We start from the raw sequence: 20673 nt of genomic DNA, 5'->3' as shown, positions 1-20673 counted from the left end.
TGCTCCTGTTTTTTTTTTCTTCGAATTGGAGGCGGACTTGGAGAAATTTTTCCAAGGCCACCCATGGTCATACAATAAAATCTTATCCTCTTTCAGAAGACATCTAAAACTACTCCCGTCAAGAGCCTAAAGTTTAGCTCAGTGCCTTTCTGAGTACAAATTCACAATCTCCCAATCTAGTATTTGGAACCAGAGGTGGCTTTGAGTTTGGGTGCTACGTTGGGATAGGTTGATAATAGGTGTGAAGCTTCTGAGATGTGTGGGCGAACTTTTCTACGTGTACGTGTGGAGATTGATATTTCAAAACTGCTTTGTAGAGGTCGATGAGTGGATTTCGATGAGGATACCCATGGGGTGGTGTCCTTCAAGTATGAGTGTCTTCCTATAATTTGTTATTGGTGTGGTGAGATAACACACGATGACAGGAGTGTTAAAAAAAAAAAAAAAAAAAAAAACTTTTATTGACTGGTTTGTTCCTCTAGTAACAAGTGTACTAGTAGGCTTTGTTGGTTCCCTTTTGTGGGGTAACCGGGAAACACTTTAGTATTGGAGATGGAGGATATTACTCGAACGTGGAGTAAGCCGTCATTATCGAATAGAGAAGGAAAAAAATGTTGCTTTAGGATGCAAGAAACATAGTCAAGAATTTGTGTTGGCAGCGAAGTTCCTTACTAAACGTTTTCTAAACATTGATGCGGTTGCTCGAACTTTCAAGCCCCCGTGGCGATCAACTAAAGGCTTTCGTATTAGGGATGCAGGTAACAAAAATTGCTCCTGTTTTTTTTTTCTTCGAATTGGAGGCGGACTTGGAGAAATTTTTCCAAGGCCACCCATGGTCATACAATAAAATCTTATCCTCTTTCAGAAGACATCTAAAACTACTCCCGTCAAGAGCCTAAAGTTTAGCTCAGTGCCTTTCTGAGTACAAATTCACAATCTCCCAATCTAGTATTTGGAACCAGAGGTGGCTTTGAGTTTGGGTGCTACGTTGGGATAGGTTGATAATAGGTGTGAAGCTTCTGAGATGTGTGGGCGAACTTTTCTACGTGTACGTGTGGAGATTGATATTTCAAAACTGCTTTGTAGAGGTCGATGAGTGGATTTCGATGAGGATACCCATGGGGTGGTGTCCTTCAAGTATGAGTGTCTTCCTATAATTTGTTATTGGTGTGGTGAGATAACACACGATGACAGGAGTGTGAGGTTTGGTTGACTAGTAAGGGTTCCCTATAGGTCGAGCAACAACAATATGGCGCTTGGCTGCGGGCGTCGCAATTTAATTTATCAAGAAGGTCCTTTGTTCAAGTTGTGGGCTATGAAGTTTTTGGTTCACCACAGTTTCGGGGTTTGATCATTTTCCAGCTATGTTAGCGTCGCATGAGGATAAAGAAGTGCTCCCTCAAACGGAGGAGACTCTGATTAGGGTGGAGACGATGGCCACAAGTCAGAATATGGAATATGCGAAGATTACGCAATTGTCAACTGCGAATAAAGTGATGACGGATTCTAAGGCAAACTTGAAAAAGAGTGAGCTGGAAACAGATGCGATATCTGGGAATTTTCCTTTCTCGGATATGGTTCAAATTTCAAAAGCGGCTGAAAAAAGGAAAGTGTGATTCTCATAATGGTTTAGGTGATAAGTTACGTCTATTTAAGATTCGTTTATTTTGCTAAAACTAAAAACTTTTTGCTGAAATTACTGTAAATAAAGGTAAAAGTTAACTGAAATAGAACAGTTGGACCCATGAATGGTACCCATGAATAACAACAAAAATAAATTAAATAGTAAAATAAATTGGTAAAAATAATCTTTACCAAACAAACACTTAGAGGGTGTTGGATTTAATTTAGGAGCTGGTGTCTTGCTTTCCACGAGTTAACAATCGAAAAAAGAAAATCCAAGGGTAAATCGATATCACAATGTGGGTCTTTAGGCTGATCTTTTGGCCCAATTTAGAGTTGGTATTAAATGGAAGTCCTACAATAGATGGATTAAGACATAAAACTTCTAAGGAGTCTAGTGGTATAAAACTCCTTTCTAATTTAGATTAAAGGTTGAAGCTAGCATCTCTAGCTTGCGATGAATCTTCTGAGAATGCATTATCGGGAGGCTACTTCATAGTGTGGATGCAGCGCGCATTTTTTGTGTGTGTGTGTGGGGGTGGAGGGGGGGTGGGGTACGCCTCGGCTGAATGGACTAGGGTGGAGAAAAGATAATGGAGTCACCACCAAGTTTAGGTCTAAGAACCATATATATAGCACCCTTTCGTGGAAAGACTGATCTTACTACTAGAGCATGGGTTCGGAGTTTAGGTATGGAGATGGGAAAGTATTAGGCACCCAACCCGTGGGTCGGCTTCCACACATTATGTCTTAAGTCTTAATCTCATTAAAGACATGTTCAATATTGCATACTAAACTCACACACTCTAGCATACATCTAAGCATACAACATGGCATCAATCATCCCAAAACCCTAACATACATCTATCATGGCAACTCACATCAAGCCTAGCATACTTCCATCATGCATATCATATTAGCCTATCCAAGACAACAAATAAACAAGATATCACAAGGGCAGGAACATAGGCCTGTAAGAATCAAACAAGCATGTGATAGGTATCCCAACATTAAAATATGTCATTCAACCAAGCATGTCCATATCCATCATCAAAGCACAAGATATATGCATGCTCATGTGAATGCATGTCTTACCTCACTCACCTTACTGCATCATAGCACCTATGCATTAATGCATGTTCTCCTTAATCCTTCTTGTCACACACTTTGCAATGAAAGAAAAATTTCGTGTCGAATTTTTGGGATGGATTTGCATTGCCGTTTCTGTTAGTGTTTTTGTAGCACCCTTAAGCATTGTCTTAAGTAAAATAATTAAAGCATTTGAACTCAAGAGGTTTGGATGCTCTCATTTTTTTTAAAGAGAACTACTCGTAAGCATTTTACTTTTCTTTCCTTTTTTTAGGCACAAGTAATTCGAACTGGAGTGTGGAGTTTATGCTATTCAATTTATCATTTTTCCTCACTTTGAATGTCGTAATGTGGTTTGCATATGTTTTGTTCCTCAAGGACATTTGTATTGCTATAAGTAATCTCCATTTGCAAATTCTCTCATCATTTTAGAAACTTTCAGCCTTTAAATTTCAGCTTAATTTCTTCTTGTTGTCTTAATTGTCTAGATTCCAAATATCATGGGTTTTGTCTTGAGGCTACTTAAGATGCTGCTATATGCAATATACATAAACAACAAGAAGGTTATAGAGGAAAATAAACTGTTGAATCAACAACCGAAAAATATTATGATCACCTCCACTTTAGGGACTGCTGAAGTGTTTCCAGTTGATTCTCAATCATTTGCTAATGATGAGAGTGTGAACAATGATGCAAAGGAGCATGAACAACCAGACGAGCTTGAGAAAAGCATGGAAACCCAGAGTGACCTTAACCCAATTAAAAGCCCAGTTTAATTTGCATGTAATGTCACACCGGTATTGTCACAGTAGATGGTAAGATGCTCTTGACAAATACCATAGTCATGGAGGAGTTTTTGCATCCATAGGAGTTGGGTGCAACAGCTACTGGTAGCGATGCACTCAGCTTCTACAGTGGATAAGGAGATGGATCTCTGCTTTTTGGTCATTATAAAAACAACCCCCTGATCTACTCTTTCTATCATCAGCATTCACAGCCTAATTAGCGTTAGAATACCCAGCTAAGACATCATTTGTGTCATTGTTGTACCACACACCAAAGTCAGCAGTGGTTTTGACATAATTTGTGATTCTTTTTAAAGCAGTCACCTCTATAACTCACTAAGAACTCTAACAACTTTCCAGTTATTACTCCAAAGGTGCACTTTAATGGGTCAATCTTCTGTATTCTTTGATCCTCTCGGAGAACTTTCTCAAGTTCGTGGTGTGGTTCTCTCTATCCTTGGATTTCAATATCATATCATCAACATACACCTCTACCTTATTATGCATCATATCATGTAGCAAAGCTGTAGCCATCCTTTGATAAGTTGCCCTAGCATTTTTGAGGCCAAATGACATTACCATGTAACAATAAATTCCCCATTTAGTAGTGAAAGTGGTTTTGGTCATATCTTTAGGAGCCATCTTGATTTGGTTGTATCCTGAAAAAACATCCTCGAAGGACATCAAGGTGCTTCCTACGATGTTATCCACCAAGACATCAATGTGGAGGACGGGGAAGTCATCCTTAGGGCATGCCTTATTCAAGTCTATAAAATCCACACACATTCTTACCTTTCCATCCTTCTTAGGCATGGGCACGACATTGGCTATCCACTCAGTTTGGTTTATGGGTTTGATGAACCCTACCTTTAGTTACTTGGTGACTTCCTCTTTGATTTTTAAGAGCCATCCAATCCTCATTCTTCTTAATTTTTGCTTGACAGGCACCATGTGGTCATGAGTATCAATGTGATTTTGAGCTATCTCGGGGTCAATTCCAGGCATATCTTCATAGTACCATGCAAACACCTCTTGAAATTCTGTAAGGAGTTCTTAAAGATCTTTCTTTTCTTTTTCATTTAGAGTTGAGCCAATTTTAATTAAGCGTAGATTCTCATCATTTTCCAAATTAATAGTTTCAAGAATTGGTTCCATATGTTCAATTTTTCTTTTCCAATTGCTTATTAATTTCATTTGAATCATTTAAATGCAGAATTTCAATGTTATAGGACACATCAAAGTAAGCCAAATCAGAATTCATCTTATTGAAAATATTGAAAAGTACATTGGAACTTGCATTACAAAACTCTTTCCCCATATTCTCAGAAAACCTAACCCAAGTCCAATTATTAATGGGCCCCATAGTAGGCATGATGAATTCTTTCTTTCTCCTCTCTTAAGGTTTGCCGTTCCTTTTCAGGTCGTCTTCTTTCTTCAAAGGTTCCCATGCATGCATAGCTTCGGTCATGTCATACAAATCTCTGCCCTTGTTGGGGAAGTTTCTTCTTGCCTTGTCAAGGAACCAGTCACCATCATCCCTATTCCAATAGCTTATCAGCTCATCATCTCCTTCATTTCTTACGAGGTGTTGGTCGTTGTTAGAAGAAGGGTCCAAGTTGTGTTCAAGTATGATACGAGCCGGGGTGACTTAGGTTGTCCCTACCTTTGAGGGCCATTTGGGCCAATTGTGGTCCTCCTATGATCCTACGTCTCCTGATTCATTGACATGAGACCTTTTGAAGGTCCATGGTCCCAGAGCATCCTTTAGTTACAGCTTGAAGTTGGGTAGAGGTAGGCAGACCTTCCCTTCTGCCATCACGTGATAGATGCCTTCTTGGGTCAGCTCATTTGATTCATGCTTAGCCTTCCATTTCTCAGCTTCCTCTTTATCAATTTCGGAAAGGTGACCTATTATCTTCTTAAGGACCTCAGCTTGTGCCTTTACACATTCGAGCATCTTTTGCATGAAGACCTTCTCATTTGCAGCGTCCATCTTTCCCTCTCGATAAGTCTTCAATTGGGATGTCTCACCTTCCATTGTACTTGGATTGGAGTAATGTCTAGAAAAAAAAGCCCCATTTTCATTAAGTTCAACTCCCAATTAAAAGGTTCCTTTTACTCTTTAGATGTTCTTGTAAAATTCTTGAGTTCATTTTAATGAAGCCCTAATCACAGTATCACTCCCTTTTCTCTCATGGATCCTTGCCCCTTATTTCATTGGGCTTTGGTCGATTTACAATAAAGCTCTCACCTTACTCTCATGGGCTTTCGTTAGAATGTACTTAGGAATCTTCAATCCTTTGTCTCAAACTTAGGCCTACAATGTATTCATCATCTTTGGGCTTTTCATTCTTTATTCATTATTTTATCTTTTTTTTTTTTCTTGAAATACCTTCTAGCTAGAATATTTTGTAGCCTTCCTTTCAAAGTCCATGAAGTTCTCATCATTTTGGGCCTAAGCCTGCAACAAGGAGGCCCAAGATTAGGGAAGTTCATATTGGTTTTATAGGATTTTGGATGCTAAGTCCATAGCATTTTTGTTACTTTAGGCCCAAAGTTCTTGTTTTCAAAAGGGCTTTTTCCACTTGGGCCTATGATAGCAATTAGGTTATGGTCTTATGAACCTTTCAAGCTAAGATATACCTTTGGATTTAGGGACAAGCCTCTTATATGTGAGAACATCTTTTATTTTATCCCATAACATCTTAGGGTATACCATAGCTTTAGGGTCATCCTTTCCATCTTCATACAATTTATTTGTCCTTTAGGATTAGGCGAACACATGATATATGGTTGAACAAACAAGAGATATATAAAGGGTAACTTTCACGGTAGGATCTAGGATCTCTCTAGTATGGGTAGACTCTTTAAGGCTAAAGGGATGGATAAGTAGGTCGCTCACAACTAGGTGGGCTATAATTCCAACCGAGGGCCTAAGTGGACCCCATAGTGGATTGGTAGCAAACCTTTAACGTATTCAAGGCCAATTATAAGCGATGACATAGATTATGAGTTGGTGGGATGAACTTTAGAAAATTTAGGCCTGAATGGAGCCTTCCATCTTCCCACTCATCACCAACCAAGGTTAAGGGACAAAGAAAACAAGTGATGTGTGTGCAAAAAAAGTATTGAAACAATTTTTATTAAAGTTAAGACATAGGACTCATAGGAATTAAACTCACCATCCTAGTGGAGTTGCCACTATGGGTGCAAGGGAAAGGGAAAATTAAAATTTGAGTCACCACCTAATTATATGGTCTAGAAACCATGAATATAGCGTTTTTCGAGGAAGGACCTTTGATTTTACTACCAGAGATTGGGTTTGGAGTTTAGGTATGCTCTTGGGAAGGTGTTAGGCACTTAAGATCTCCCAACCTAAGGTTAGCCTCCTATCATTGTGTCCTATATCTTAACCCTAATTAAAAAATATTCAAATACTTGTATTCTAGACTCACACACACACCAACATGCATCTAGCAAACAACATGGCATCTTTGACCCTAAATACATACTTATCCATCTATCTAAACAAAAGAGATCCAAACATATAAAAGAAAACCCTAGCATTCATCTAAAACAAAACAGCAACTTAAACATGGCAGCAAGCATATTATCAAACAAAACATATCAAAAAAAAAAATGTTAACATACTAGAAACCTTAATCATACATCTAAAAACCCTAACACGAATGCATAAACATTGCTAATGCATAGCTTACCCTTTACTCACCTCTCAAGAACACAACACCTATTGCATCAATGCATGAATATGTGAATAAATGGCATAGCATTAAAACTAAGAAAATCCTAACCTAAACCCCAATCTAAACATGTGATAACAACAAACATTTTAAAAGGCAAACAAACAATCATAGGGCTTGAAACATATGGAAAAAAGGCTTATACAGAAAAACATGTGAAGGCAGAAAACAAACAAAGAATTATGGTCTTCCGGGTAATGGTATCACGCATGCTAGAACAGGTCTGTGTATGCATGAGTTCAGCTAGCGTGCACAGGCTAGATCATGCGTACGAAGATCCTTACCTAGAAACCTTCAACACAGAAACAATGTAGAAACCAAAAACGTAAAATCTAGCAACCTATCATGCTTAAAGATAGAAAGAAAACCTAAAACTAACCTAAATAAACAAATGTAAACATAAACTAAGCAAAAGAAATAGATTAAAACAAAAATTAAAGCAGAAAAGAGATAGAAAAGTTTTTAAAGCATACCTTAAAGCAAAAGCTCCTAGGCTTGATTTTTTACTGTTTCCCTTAGTCAAATCTATCACAATTAAATGAAATAGTGATTAGTAATCTTGAGGGTGTTTGGAGAAAAAATCCCTTTTGATTTACTGTTTTCTTGTGAATATTAGCTTTTTCCCATGAGATTTCTATGTGTTTTGAAAATGTACCATGTAAGGCTTTTTATAGTTGAAAATATGGAGTTTGGAATGACTCCTAGACAATGTAGGATTCATTCCAAACCTCAGCCATTATTATAGAAAACTTACCTTTCATATTCTTCCCAAACCCTAGCTGTGTACACAAGAATGTGCCTGCGTAAGCATGCTTTAGCTCGCATATGTAGGCCGAGTGCCACTTTGGTAATTTGATTTTCCAAAAATAGATTTTTGCTCATTCAAAAGGTTATTTTTTCCATTTTAACACTCCTCAAGTCAACTTAATATTTGATTGGGCTTCAAACTGACCTTGGACCTTAAAGTTTGAGCAACATCAAGGAATGGGGGCTTGAGTCATTTGGGGTACAAAATACGGTGTCTACAACTCGGTGTGGGGAATGCCACTCCTCTACAAGTTGTACTCAGCATCGGTCATGAAGCATAGGGCAAGCATGAACTCTAGAGGATTCATCAGAATCTATGGGTCATCTCTACCCACTATTTGACACTGCACCCTCTCTGCCAAGTAGAGTGCCCTTAAGCCTACTTCTTCGAAGGGTTGGGTAATCTCCAAAGCAATGATGGCAATAGCTTCCAAATCCGAAGAAGCAGGAAGGGGCTGGCTGGCCCATGGAGTCCAGTTGACCTATAATGATACAAGGTTAGAAGATGAGTATCCTAAGGGAAATGCATGAAGAAGAATGAAAACTAGAACTCTTAAACTTACCTCATCCAAAGTTAACTAGCAAGATGGGCCCTCACTTGAGGGAATTCCCTCAAATTTAGATTGGTTTCCTGAGTTATAAGGCCATACCTAACAATCCATCGCTGCAAAAGGAAACACAAACCACAAGTTAGATACAAGATGTTACAGTTTGCAAAATGGTACAGTTTACAAAATGGTATAGTTTGCAAGATGAAACTTTGCAAGATGATACAGTTTGCAAGACTATAAGCTACAAAAGAAAATACAAGAGATGGAAAGAGAGTTAACCTCAAAGAGCTTCCAAGGCCCCACAAGCTGTAACAAGGTGCCTTGGCTAAGAGTGTTGAGGCTAGAGTAAAGGTATGCAAGACATACCTGCCCTTAGTTGGCCCTATTTGCGTTCGTAAAGTCTTTAAAGAGAGTCAACCACCTTAAGGACACCGTTTTCCCACCATTAGTGAAGAGATAAGCTCCTAACAAATATAGAAGAAAAGCCCTACCCATCCGGACATGCTCCTCCGTAGTCCTTTATAGGAGAAGCATGTAATCGGACACCAAGTCAAAGTAACAGATGGTCTCAGTGGGGTACTTCCTCCTCAACGTGTCAAGACCTAGCTGGATGCCTGACACACCATCCAAATTAATGATGGCCCCTTTAAAGCTAAGGCCAGTCATGCGGTGGAAGTCATAGGGAGTCACTGTTATCTCCCACTCAACAATATGGAAGGTATGAGTAGTATCCCATCACCTCTTGATGAGGCATTGCACTAAAGTAGCACTTGCGGACTTTTCTGGTAGAAGGCTACGGATAGGCTTTAAGCTTGCTTCCCAGATGTAAGCCCTGGATTTGGGAACAAGGAGGTTGTACCAATCCGCCAGCTTATTGGTGCTTCCATTACCAGTATAAGGGGATGAGGACTACAAAAGAAGAAGATAACATTAGATTCTTGATTCAAGTGAAAATGATGAAAAATGATGTTTACGATGCAAGAATAAAGATAAAAAGAAAGATGCAATGATGTTCAGGTGCAAAAATGACAAAAATGGATGTTTGGATTGCATATAGAAGTAAAACAGTTGAAAAAGAAGTGAAAATGGGAAGAGTAAGGCCTTTGCCAAACGTCTTGTGTACATGGGTCAAGGCCTACATACATAGACAAGAGCTTGCGTATGTAGGCCAAAACCCTCGTACGTAGAGCCTCAAGAACAAAGTTGTGTATAAAAGAACAAAGCTGTGTACACATAAGTCCAAGCTACGTATGCAAGCTCGAGCCCACACACACAAAAGCATAGACAGAAAGTGTCCTTCAACATTTTCAAGCATATATCATCCAAAATCAATCTTAAACATGTTCGTACCACTCCAAATGTGTCAAGTTTTCATCTAAACCCATCCCACAACAAAACCCACACATTTACATGGCCAAAAACACATCAAAACAACATATCAAACAAAACTTGAAAATGAGAAAAGTTTGAAAAAATTACAGATTCAGCCATAAGGATGTGATTCTCTGGCTGATGTGTCAATGAAGGAAACTCTGTCAATCTCACTGCTCCACTCTAGCGGGTGAGGAGAAATGCATCAGAGGAAAAGATGTAGGAAGTATTCTTGGCCTTAGGTGCCATTGAAGGAGATGAAGAAAGTCTAGAGAGAAAATGGGAGAATTAGATGATGTGATGAAAAGAGAAAAGAGGGAAGTTTTTGTAGAGAAAAAAAATGGGAAGTTAAAGAGTTATGAAGAATGTGAAGAGATGAGGGAGATGAAGAGAAAGAAATGGTTGGTAAACGTTGGGAAAAATGAAGAGGCGAGAACACAGTTGATGGTTAAACAACGTGTAGTTTAGACCTCACCACTGAACTCTGTGTAGTTTAGTCATGATCAGTTAAAAAAAAATCTCAAAATTGCCCCAATTAGGCACAAAGTCACCAAGGACCCCCTAATGAGCAGTAAAGGAAGTAGAAGACTCTTCCCCCAATGAAGCATGTATATCCCAGAACCATTTCTAGCAGATCACATAAACTCAAGAACACTATCCCTAGTAAGGAAGCAAAAGATTCTTCCTTAATGGATCAAGCATATCTAGAACATCATCCCCACGGAGGAGGTAGAAGATTCTTCCCTGATGGACCCAAGCATATTTAAAGAATCCCCGGTGAAGAAATTGAAGATTCTTCCCTAGTGGATCACACATCTACAAAAGTTACACTACTCCTCAGCGAATTTTCATCACTAGAAGTGGATCCATCAAGACTACTCATGCACATATCCTCCAAGAATTGAACATGCAGGCACGATAGAAAAAGATAGAGATAGAGATAAAGAAAGAGACCAAGGTTAACCCAAGGCAAGAACCTCAACAAAAAAGGTAGAAACAGAAGTGAAGAAGACAAGAGGAGTGAGTCACCTGGAGAAGTTCGAGGCAAGAGCCCCAAATGGACACCATAGAGTCTATATCCTTTTGTTGTTTGTTGGGTTAGTTCAAAGAGTGCCCTTGTTTGTTTTTCTTTTTCTTTTTAAGTGACTCTAGGATAGTGAGTCACTCACCATTTGCTTGCAAGTGGCAAAATAGGTTTTGGGAAAATGAACTTGTCATTGCTTGTTTCCCAAGCAACAAAGGTGGACTTCGGACATACGAGTCCCACGCAGCTCTTTGGAGTTGCACCTTGCTCTATGTATGCATGATGTGTGTCGTGTGTGTAGGTTGGACTTGAGTTGTACGTCGAAACAAAATGTTTTGTCTCTTATTCTTTTGATTATGTTAGCAAAGTTCATAAATCAAAAGAGAGGCATTTGTAGACACCGCATTTTGTACGCTTTACGACTCAAGCCCCTGTTCCCTAATGATTCCCAAACTCTCAGGTCAAAGGCCAGTTTAGAGCCCAATCAGATATCAAATTGACTTGAGGAGTGCTAAAATGGAAAATATAACCTTTTAAATGAGCAGAAATCTATTTTTGGAAATAAAATGACCAAGTGGCCCTCGTTCCACGTATGTGGGCCAAAACATGTGTACGTAGGCACACTCCTACGTACGTAGCTAGAGTTTCAAAGACATTAAAAAGGCAAGTTTTCTGCAATAATGGCCAAGGTTTGGAATGAATCTGACATCGTCTGGGAGTCATTTCAAACCCCCATTTTTTCCATTATGTAAAGTCTTATATGGCATATTTTCAAAACACACAGAAATCCCATGAGAAAAATACAAGATTTACTAGAAAATAGTGAATCAAAAGAGAGTTTTTCACAAAACACCCTTAAGTCAATTTTGTTTGATTGGGACATTTTCTGGCCCCAATCCTTTTAGTTTAACATTGTTCATTACATTTTTGTTGAATTTTGATAGATTTGACTAAGGGGGAATGGTTAAAATCAGCTTATAAAGCTTCTCATTTGAGGTATTCAGTCTGACTCTTTCTTTTCATTCCTTTTTCTTTTCTATCTTTCTTTTCAGTTTTACTTTTGTTTGTTTCTTTATTTATGCTTACATATGTCTTTTTTAGATTAGTTTTATAGTCTTCTTTATATCCTATGCATGTTTGATTGTTAAAATTAGGGTTTTCATTTGTGCTCTGTTTTTCTGCTTTGCTATTTCTAGGTTAGGGTTTCGAGCAGAGCTATACACGCATGCCTTATGCATGCATATGTGGGCCTTCTCCTGTGTACGTAAGTACTTGGCCTGCATACATAGCCTTCAGTATGTGTACGCAGGCCACTCCCCAGATACCCCAGTTTAGTCTTTTGCTTTTGTCTCATTTTATTTTCTTATCTCAAATATTCCTATTTAAGTTTCTTTTTATGTATATCTGTATCTCATGCCTCTATTTCACATGTTTTTATTATTATTTACCTTTGATATGCTAGATTAGGGTTTCATCTTTTGTTTCTTAGTTTGATACCGTGAACATGCATTCACATGCCCATGCACGAGGCCATAGGTGCAAAGTTGTTGAAAGGTGAGTAAAGGTAAGTCATACATTCACATTCACATGCATATGTGTTGTTATGTTTTGTTTAATGAACATGTATATGTGTTGTTGTGTTGCATTTTGTGTTTAATTGATAAATGATGTATTTGTTGCCAAGATTAAGTTACCGCCTTATCTATGACATGATAGGGTTTTCACATGTTATATCAATGCTAGGGTTGTATATGTGTGGTTTGGTTTCTTATGCTTTTATGGACGGATATGTATGTGTTTTAGATAATGATGCCATGTTGTATGCTTAGATGTATATTAGTATGTGTGTGACTTTAGGACATAAGTGTTGAACATGATTTTATCGAGTTTAAGATGTAAGACACAATGATGGGAGGCCAACCTTAGGGTTGGGTGGTCTTGGATGCCTAACACCTTTCCAAGAATGTACCTAAACTTTGAACCCATATCTCTAGTAGTAAGATCAATGGTCCTTCCTCGAAAGGATGCTATATTCATGGTTCCTAGGATCATTGCAAAACTAGGTGCCAACTCCTTTGTTGTGTCCACAGTTGGCGAACGTAGTGATGGTCAAGAAGGCAAATGGCAAATAAAGGATGTGCATCGACTTCACCGACCTAAACAAAGCCTGCTTGAAGGATAGTTACATGCTTCCATGGATTGACCTCCTCATGGACTCAACAGTTGGACACCAACTATTAAACTTTATGGACGATTTCTCTGGCTACAAACAGATCAAGTTGGATGAACCCGATTAAGAGAAAACTTTGTTCGTTATGAGCCAAGGACTTTACTGCTACAAGGTCATGCTGTTTGGGTTAAAGAACACAGGAGTGACATATTAGAGGCTTATAAACAAGATGTTCACCCCACAGATCGGATGAAACATAGTAGTATACATAAATGACATGTTGGTGAAAAGTAAGAGGGAAGATCACCACCTAGACGACCTTTGGGAGACATTCGAGACCCTCTGTCTTTATGACATGAAGTTTAACCCTAGAAAGTGTGTGCTCGAGGTATCATTGGGAAAATTTATTGGCTTCAAGTTGTCCCAAAGGGGTGTCGAAGCCAACACTAACAAAATTCAAGCCATATTGGAGATAATACCCCAAAGAACATCAAGGAAGTGTAGATTTGAAATGGGAGGGTTGTTGCTCTTAATTGATTCATCTCTAGAGTGATGGATAAGTGTTTGCCATTCTTCAAAATGCTAAAGAAGGCATTTGAATGGACCAATAAATGTTAGAAGGCCTTCGATGAACTGAAGGCGTACCTAGCATCCCCGCTGCTGCTCAGTTCATCCAAACCTAATGAAGACCTCTCCCTTTACCTAGCAGTATTCCTACAGTCATTAGCTCAACTCTTATTCGAGAGGAGGACCACATTTATTTACCTGTTTACTACACTAGTCGAGCACTCAGAGCAGAAGAAAGATATCCCCCCATGGAGAAATTGGTCGTTGCATTAATCACGGCCGCCTGCAAACTTAGGCCATACTTTCAAGCACACACCATAGTAGTTCAGACGAACAAATCCCTAAGGAAGTCAATAAAAAATCCAGAGGCAACAAGCCGATTGGTTTTATGGGCTATTGAGCTAAGTGAGTTTGACATACAGTACTGGCCAAGGGTCATGATCAAAGCCCATGCATTGGCTGACTTTGTCACTGAGTTCACAATGAAGAGGGACGAAGGTTGGAAGGTAGTACCATAAGTAGTCCGAACAGACAAATCGTCCAACCAACATACTAGCAGGGTCTGAGTAGTCTTACAATCTCTACAAAGGGACGAGATAGAGTGGGCGGCCCACCTCTAATTCCCGACAACCAACAACGATGCCGAGTACAAAGCTTTGTTGACAGGCCTTGACTTGGCTAAAGCTGCAAGGGCTTCATCAATAGTCATCCATAGTGATTGACAAGTCATCATCAGACATGTTAACAGGGATTACAAGGCCAAAGGGGAACATATGAAAAAGTACCTTAGTCTTATCAAGAGGAAAAATATATCATAATTTCATAGCAAACTTTATGCAGATCCCAAGGGAAGAGAACAAGCAGGCAGATCACCTAACTAAAGCAGCATCCGCAAGACGCATGACCGTAGGTAGTCAGGTACTATCCTTCACACAGCACTACCCTGCTATTGAAGAAACAAAAGTGTAGGTAACACCCAACGCAGCTAACTGGATTACTCCAATCATCGCTTACCTCAAAAATGGAATGCTACCGGAAGACCACAACGCTTCCCAAAGGATGAAGGTACAGGCATCGCGTTTTGTGCTGATAGTAGATGTGCTTTACAAAAAAGTTTTATCACACTCGTACCTAAGATATTTAGTTCTCGACGAGGTGGACTATGTCATAAGGGAAGTCCACGAGGGGGTATGCAGAAACCACGTGGGGGAAAGATCGCTAGTTCACAAACTCATACAAGCAGGCTACTATTGGCCTACAATGCAAAAGGACGTCCGATCTTACATAAAGACGTGTGACAAGTACCAACACTTCAACAATGTTACCAAACAACCGTCGGAATCGTTCACTTCGATGAGCGCCCCATGGCCTTTCGCCCAATAAGGACTCCACATCCTGGGACCTTTCCCCTACAATAATTCGGCAAATCAAATTCCTTGTCTTAGGAACTGACTACTTCATTAAGTGGGTGGAAGTAGAGGCACTAGCCACCATCACAAAAAAGAATGTTCGAAGCTTTGTCTGGGAAAGCATAGTTTGCTGGTTTGGAATCCCTATGGTCTTTGTCTCTAACAATAGGAAGCAATTCAATAACAATGCCTTTAAAGACTTCTGTCAGCAACTAGGGATTAAGAACCATTATTCTTTACCCATTCACCCACGTGCCAATTGACCCTTGCTTGAGATAATCAAGACTCAGCTTAAGGGGGTAAAGGGGATACGGCCAGATGAAATACCAAGTGTCTTATGGGCATGTATAACAATGACCTGAACGCCAATAGGGGACAATCCTTTCCACCTTGCGTTAGGAAATAAGGTTGTCATTCCGACAAAAGTTGGGCTAGCAAGCTATAGGATAGCTCATTATGATGAACAGAAGAATGAAGAAGGGAAATGTCTACATTTAGACATGCTGGATGAAGTCAAGGCAACAGCTGAACAACGGTTGGCTCTTTACTAGGACCTAATGGCCAAGCACTACAATAAAAAGGTTAAACCTTGACGCTTCAACATAGGAGACCTTGTCCTGAGGAAGGTGACAACCACCACCAAATATCCCACACAAGGCAGGCTAGGCCCTAATTATAAAGGACCCTACAAGGTCGTTGACTACTACATAAAAGGAATCTACCACCTAGAAACACTCGACGAGCAAAGACTACACCACCCTTGGAACGTGGAACACCTAAGGAGACACTACCAATAGTACAACAACTGCAAACTATGTTATTGCTTCTCTTTTTCATAAAAGACCATTCGAATTCCTGTTTTTCTTTATTTTATTAAGGTTATTTTTAATAAACAAACTATTCTCAAAAAATGGTGCTTACAACAAAGAGTTTGATAAAAATGATAAGTCTTACCTACAAGATGGAAAAATGACTATGGTCACCAACGGGTGCTTAGCGATTCCCAAACATAATACGAGTCCTACCTACAGGATGGATGGATGGTTAAAGACACAAATAGGTGCCTAACTATTCCAAAAATATAATAGAAGTTGTTGGGTTAAGAAAGCTTGACCCTGGTTAATTAATTCAATTACCCAAGTTAATTAATTTGGTTCAATTGCGTGCAAATCGTGAAGGCAGCAACAAATCACCAAAAATACTAAGTGCAGCGGAAAAGAAATTAGACACGGTGATTTGTTGACAAATGGGAAAAACCTCATAAGGCAAAAGCCCCATTAGGTGATTTTAAGGTCACCACTCTCAAGAATCCACTAATCAACAATCAAATAGTTACAAGTATAAGAAATCTTACCAACTACCCTGGCCTATTCCGAAATACCAACCTACAGTTGAACCGTTGCTCCAATACCTAATTGGACTTGATACTGTAGTAGCCTTCTTTCCTTTGATGCATAAACCTCCAATTTGTGACTAACCTTTACATGGATCCTAGTACGTTACTAACTCTAGCAACTTGAATAGATATTGTTAGCTATAAAATTCTTCACTTAATCAACAAGGAAGACTAGGAAGCACTTGGTTACAAAATCCTATGGTGTACAAACATAGTAGCTTCACACAGAGAAAATAAGCCTCTTGGTCTTTATATTCATGTGTGACGGTTCTTAAAATAAGCCTTATATATGTATAGGGTTGTGAGAAAAGAAACCTCAAACAAATATACAAGACTAGGCCAAATTTTAGATCTAGAAATTCTGAAATCGTAATTTTCGATAGATTAAGCTACTATCAAGCTATCTATCAAGCTTCACATTAAATCTCGATACCAGGCATTTGTTAAGCTATCATTCAAGACTTCATGAACAGCTTTTCTTCACTTGTTTCTTAGACCAATCTTCATGTCTTTAATACTTGACTTGAACAACATATTTCTTGAAGTACTAAACCCATCTTAGATCTACCCAATTACAAGTAAAGTGTATTTTATGAAAAGATTAGCCAATTATAATAAATTATGACCTTAACACAAGTCCTACCTACGGGATGGACGGAATGTTAAAGACACTGATGGGTGCCTAACCATTCCAAAAATATAATGCAATTCCTACTTACAGGATGGACGGATGGTTAAAGGCATCGTTAGGTGCCTAACCATTCAAAAATATAGTACAAACCCTACCTAAGAGGTGGACGGTTGACTAAAGACACCAGGGGGGGGTGCTTAGTCACTAAAATTCAAGTCCTATTTTACAAAGTGTATCGACAAACAAGTTCCCTAACGGGTATGCAGTGTTTCGAGACATGTTAAGTCCTATCAACCAAGCCTTATCCATGACAGACAACCAACCAAAGACAGTGATGGATGTCGAGCCCTTAAAGTGAAAATGATGGGCACTTAGCCCCTAAGGGCCCCAGGCACCTGACGGGATCAAATAATGGGCAAGCATTCAATTCAAACATAAATGACAAAAACATAAAAAAGAAATGACAAATTAGAAAAGGAAGGGAAAAACCTGAAGATTAATTAAACATTGTATTCATGCCAAAACAAGGCATCCTGATCGTTCTCAAATTAAAAACATAAATAGAAATTACAAAAATATACTAAGTAGAAGGGGCGTCAGCTGCAGGCGGACCATCGGTAGGGGCTTGATTGTTAAGTGGGGCTTGGTCATCAGTCATTGGAACAACGATCTCTCCCTCGATAGTATCATCGGCATCGTCCTTAAGATCAATGGCTCTGTCACCTCCGTGAGGGGTCATTAGGATGGAGGTATCAATTTGAACAAAGAAGAAGACCAAATCAGGGTAAAGGAGGATGATGTGCTTGCAAAAGTCCCCGAAGCCCTCACCATATTGAGCCCTCAACAAGTTGAAGAAGGGTAAAGAATCCTTGAACCCCTTGATGACATTGGCCCCAGCCTTGTTAACTTGTTCTTGGAAAGCAGCAATCTTAGTTGTCAAGTTAGTGTTGGATTTGGTCAGCTCTTCAACCTAATGGACAGCACCCTCAAGCTGGCTCACTTTGACCTTCTGGGCATTAACCTTCCCATTAAGGGAACAAATGGCCTTTTTGTACACCTTCAGCTAGTCCGCCCCTTCAGCCAAATGAGTCGTTAGACAATTAACAACTGCCTCTTGGGCGACGCACCCGATCTAAAGGGCCTATATCCTCACTAGAGGCTGAAGAACAAGGGACGGTTAGTTACACTTGGAAAAGACAAAAGAGAAAGTAAATGAATAAAGCAGAAGGGCTTACCCTCGCCAAGTCGAAGAGACCAACATCCCCCAAAGGCTCCGTCTAGTGCTCGTAGCATTCATCGAGGTTTGCATCCCTAACAAAGGATTGGACCACCAAGATGGCATGCTGCTTGTCCTTCATAAGTAGGGGGACAGACAAGGCAGCCATGGTTTCAGCGTCGACAATTGAGGGAGTGACAAGGACCTGGGAAGTCATCAAGCTTTTACCCACTCCATAACAAAGGGGGTCAGAGGTTTTCCACAAGCAGCCTACACCAGCACCTGACAAGGGGTTCGTCGTCCTCTTTAAAGGGTTCTCTCTGTCACCCAAGTTTTTTCTCTTCTACGCCACCTTAGTCGAAGGGGCAGACGAGCCACTAGACTTAAGCTATAAGGTCGTTGCCTTCTTTACCTTAAAGGACCTCTTTTTCCCTAGATCCATCTCTAAAACATCAACACAAGTCAACAGGTCAGATAAACCCTGACAGTTTAACTAAAAGAGATGAATGACGATAAACTTACACAAACGGGATTGAGTGACTAATCTTCTGGCCTCGTCCATCTAGACTGGTCTACCACAAAATGTGTGCAGGGTGTCAAGCGTAACTAACTTCTTTTAACTCCTCTCCCCTATAGGAATAGCAAGAATATGCTGCAAGAAGTCTTCCTAGTCCCCACTAATCGTCAGGTGCACCTTAGTTGAAAAATAAAAGAACGAAAAATTAGTAAACAAAAGCTAGACACCAACAAACCAAGTCTTGCATAAGCTACGACGAATCAAACTACGATAGACGACTCACCAGCCTCGTCTAAAATGCCACATGTGTTATCATACTCCTTTCCTATGCTATCCCATTCATCGGGCCTACATACCTAATTCAAGCCTTGAACAAAAAAGTACCTACTCTTCCAGTTACGGTTGGAATCAGGCACATCTGATACCAAATTTAGCGATGGCTTACAAATGATGAAATTAAAGAAACCTTTCAAGCCCATGATCTAATGAGGCTTATAGCAATAGAAAAACTCTTCAAGGGTAAGCCGGTGACAACCCCCACTCATCTACCCCCGTAGCACCTCGGCCCCAATGAAAATCTTCCATACATTAGGGTAGATTTGACTAATGGATACACTTAAGTAGTCAACCAACTTTCAGTGAAGCTCAGTTAGAGGCAACCTCAAACTTGTAATGAAGACAGCCTCATAAAAGTCGACATCTACAATTCTACTAGAATAGAACTTCTCTTTCTTTCCTACCTTCCTCAAAGGTATATCCTTAGGTATTTGAAACCGAGGAAGAAGTTTGCCAAAAACATTGTCAAAGATCTTGGAGAGAAAGTCATTCATCGACCAAATCTTGGGGAGGATAAATGGCTTATAGTCATCGCCAAACGAACTAGAAGCCTCATCTTCCTCCTCTCCCTTTTTTCCTCCTTCACCTTCATCCTCTTCCCCGTCATCTTCTACACCTTCATCCACTCCCTTATCCCTCTCTTCATACTCCATCTCCTCCTTAGAGAAATGGGCTAGAGGTTCTCTCTCTTGGGAACCCGTCAGGTACTTCGTCGTTAGGGTGTAACCCAATGAACGAACCTCATCATCGCCCTCATCTAGATGGACTGACAATGAGCAGCCACTCATCTATCACCTATCAACGGACATCCTACAAGCAACGAATGAAATCTAAGCATTCATTCACGAAGGCTATGTATTAGACAAACGGCCGGATTAAGAAAAGGGGGGCAAAGGATGAAAAGCAGAAAGATTCAAAGGAAACTTACTTGGAAGCCGACGATACGATTGCTAAACTGACGTATGAGAGCACAGAAACAAAGGACAAATCGCGAAAGCAGATGATCAACCGAGAGCTCTGATGAATTCTGAATAAAACATAAACAAAAAGGTCTGAAAAGGCATTGACCTATTTATCAGACGAAGGGACATGAGAAATGAAGCGACGCATCTCATTAGCCTTGGTTAAAAGACATTCATGCTCCTATTTAATAGAACAAACTCTAGGACAATATAATTAAATAACCATTAATACTTATCACGTACTCTGAGGTTCGTCGGCAGTCCCAACGACCCACAAAATAAGAGGCAGCTAATAAGGGCATTTTCTTCTAGTAAAGCCTTCCCCATCCGTCAGAATGAATGAATGTCGCTCAAGGTTCTTCGGCCGGCAACCGTCCATCCCCTAAGAAGTCCGCTAGTTATCACCCGATTAAACCGACAGTTGGCTCGTGTGTAAAGACCATCCGACGAAGGACTAC

The 20673-nt window shown here is 39.8% G+C and overlaps 1 protein-coding gene across 1 annotated transcript; it reads left to right on the top strand.

The window, feature by feature from the left end:
* Positions 1-2759: 2759 nt before the first annotated feature.
* Positions 2760-3488, top strand: LOC112033158 (bidirectional sugar transporter SWEET15). The gene is made up of 3 exons (XM_024065943.1): positions 2760-2917; positions 3009-3104; positions 3200-3488. Exons 1-3 carry the CDS (start codon positions 2760-2762, stop codon positions 3486-3488), a joined length of 543 nt encoding a protein of 180 aa, XP_023921711.1.
* Positions 3489-20673: the final 17185 nt, after the last annotated feature.

The sequence above is a fragment of the Quercus suber genome, unplaced genomic scaffold, assembly GCF_002906115.3.
Source record: "Quercus suber isolate HL8 unplaced genomic scaffold, Cork oak 2.0 scaffold_882, whole genome shotgun sequence".
Classification (NCBI taxonomy): domain Eukaryota; kingdom Viridiplantae; phylum Streptophyta; class Magnoliopsida; order Fagales; family Fagaceae; genus Quercus; species Quercus suber.
Note: the sequence above shows the minus strand (reverse complement) of the source record. Positions and strands in the feature narration are given on the sequence as shown.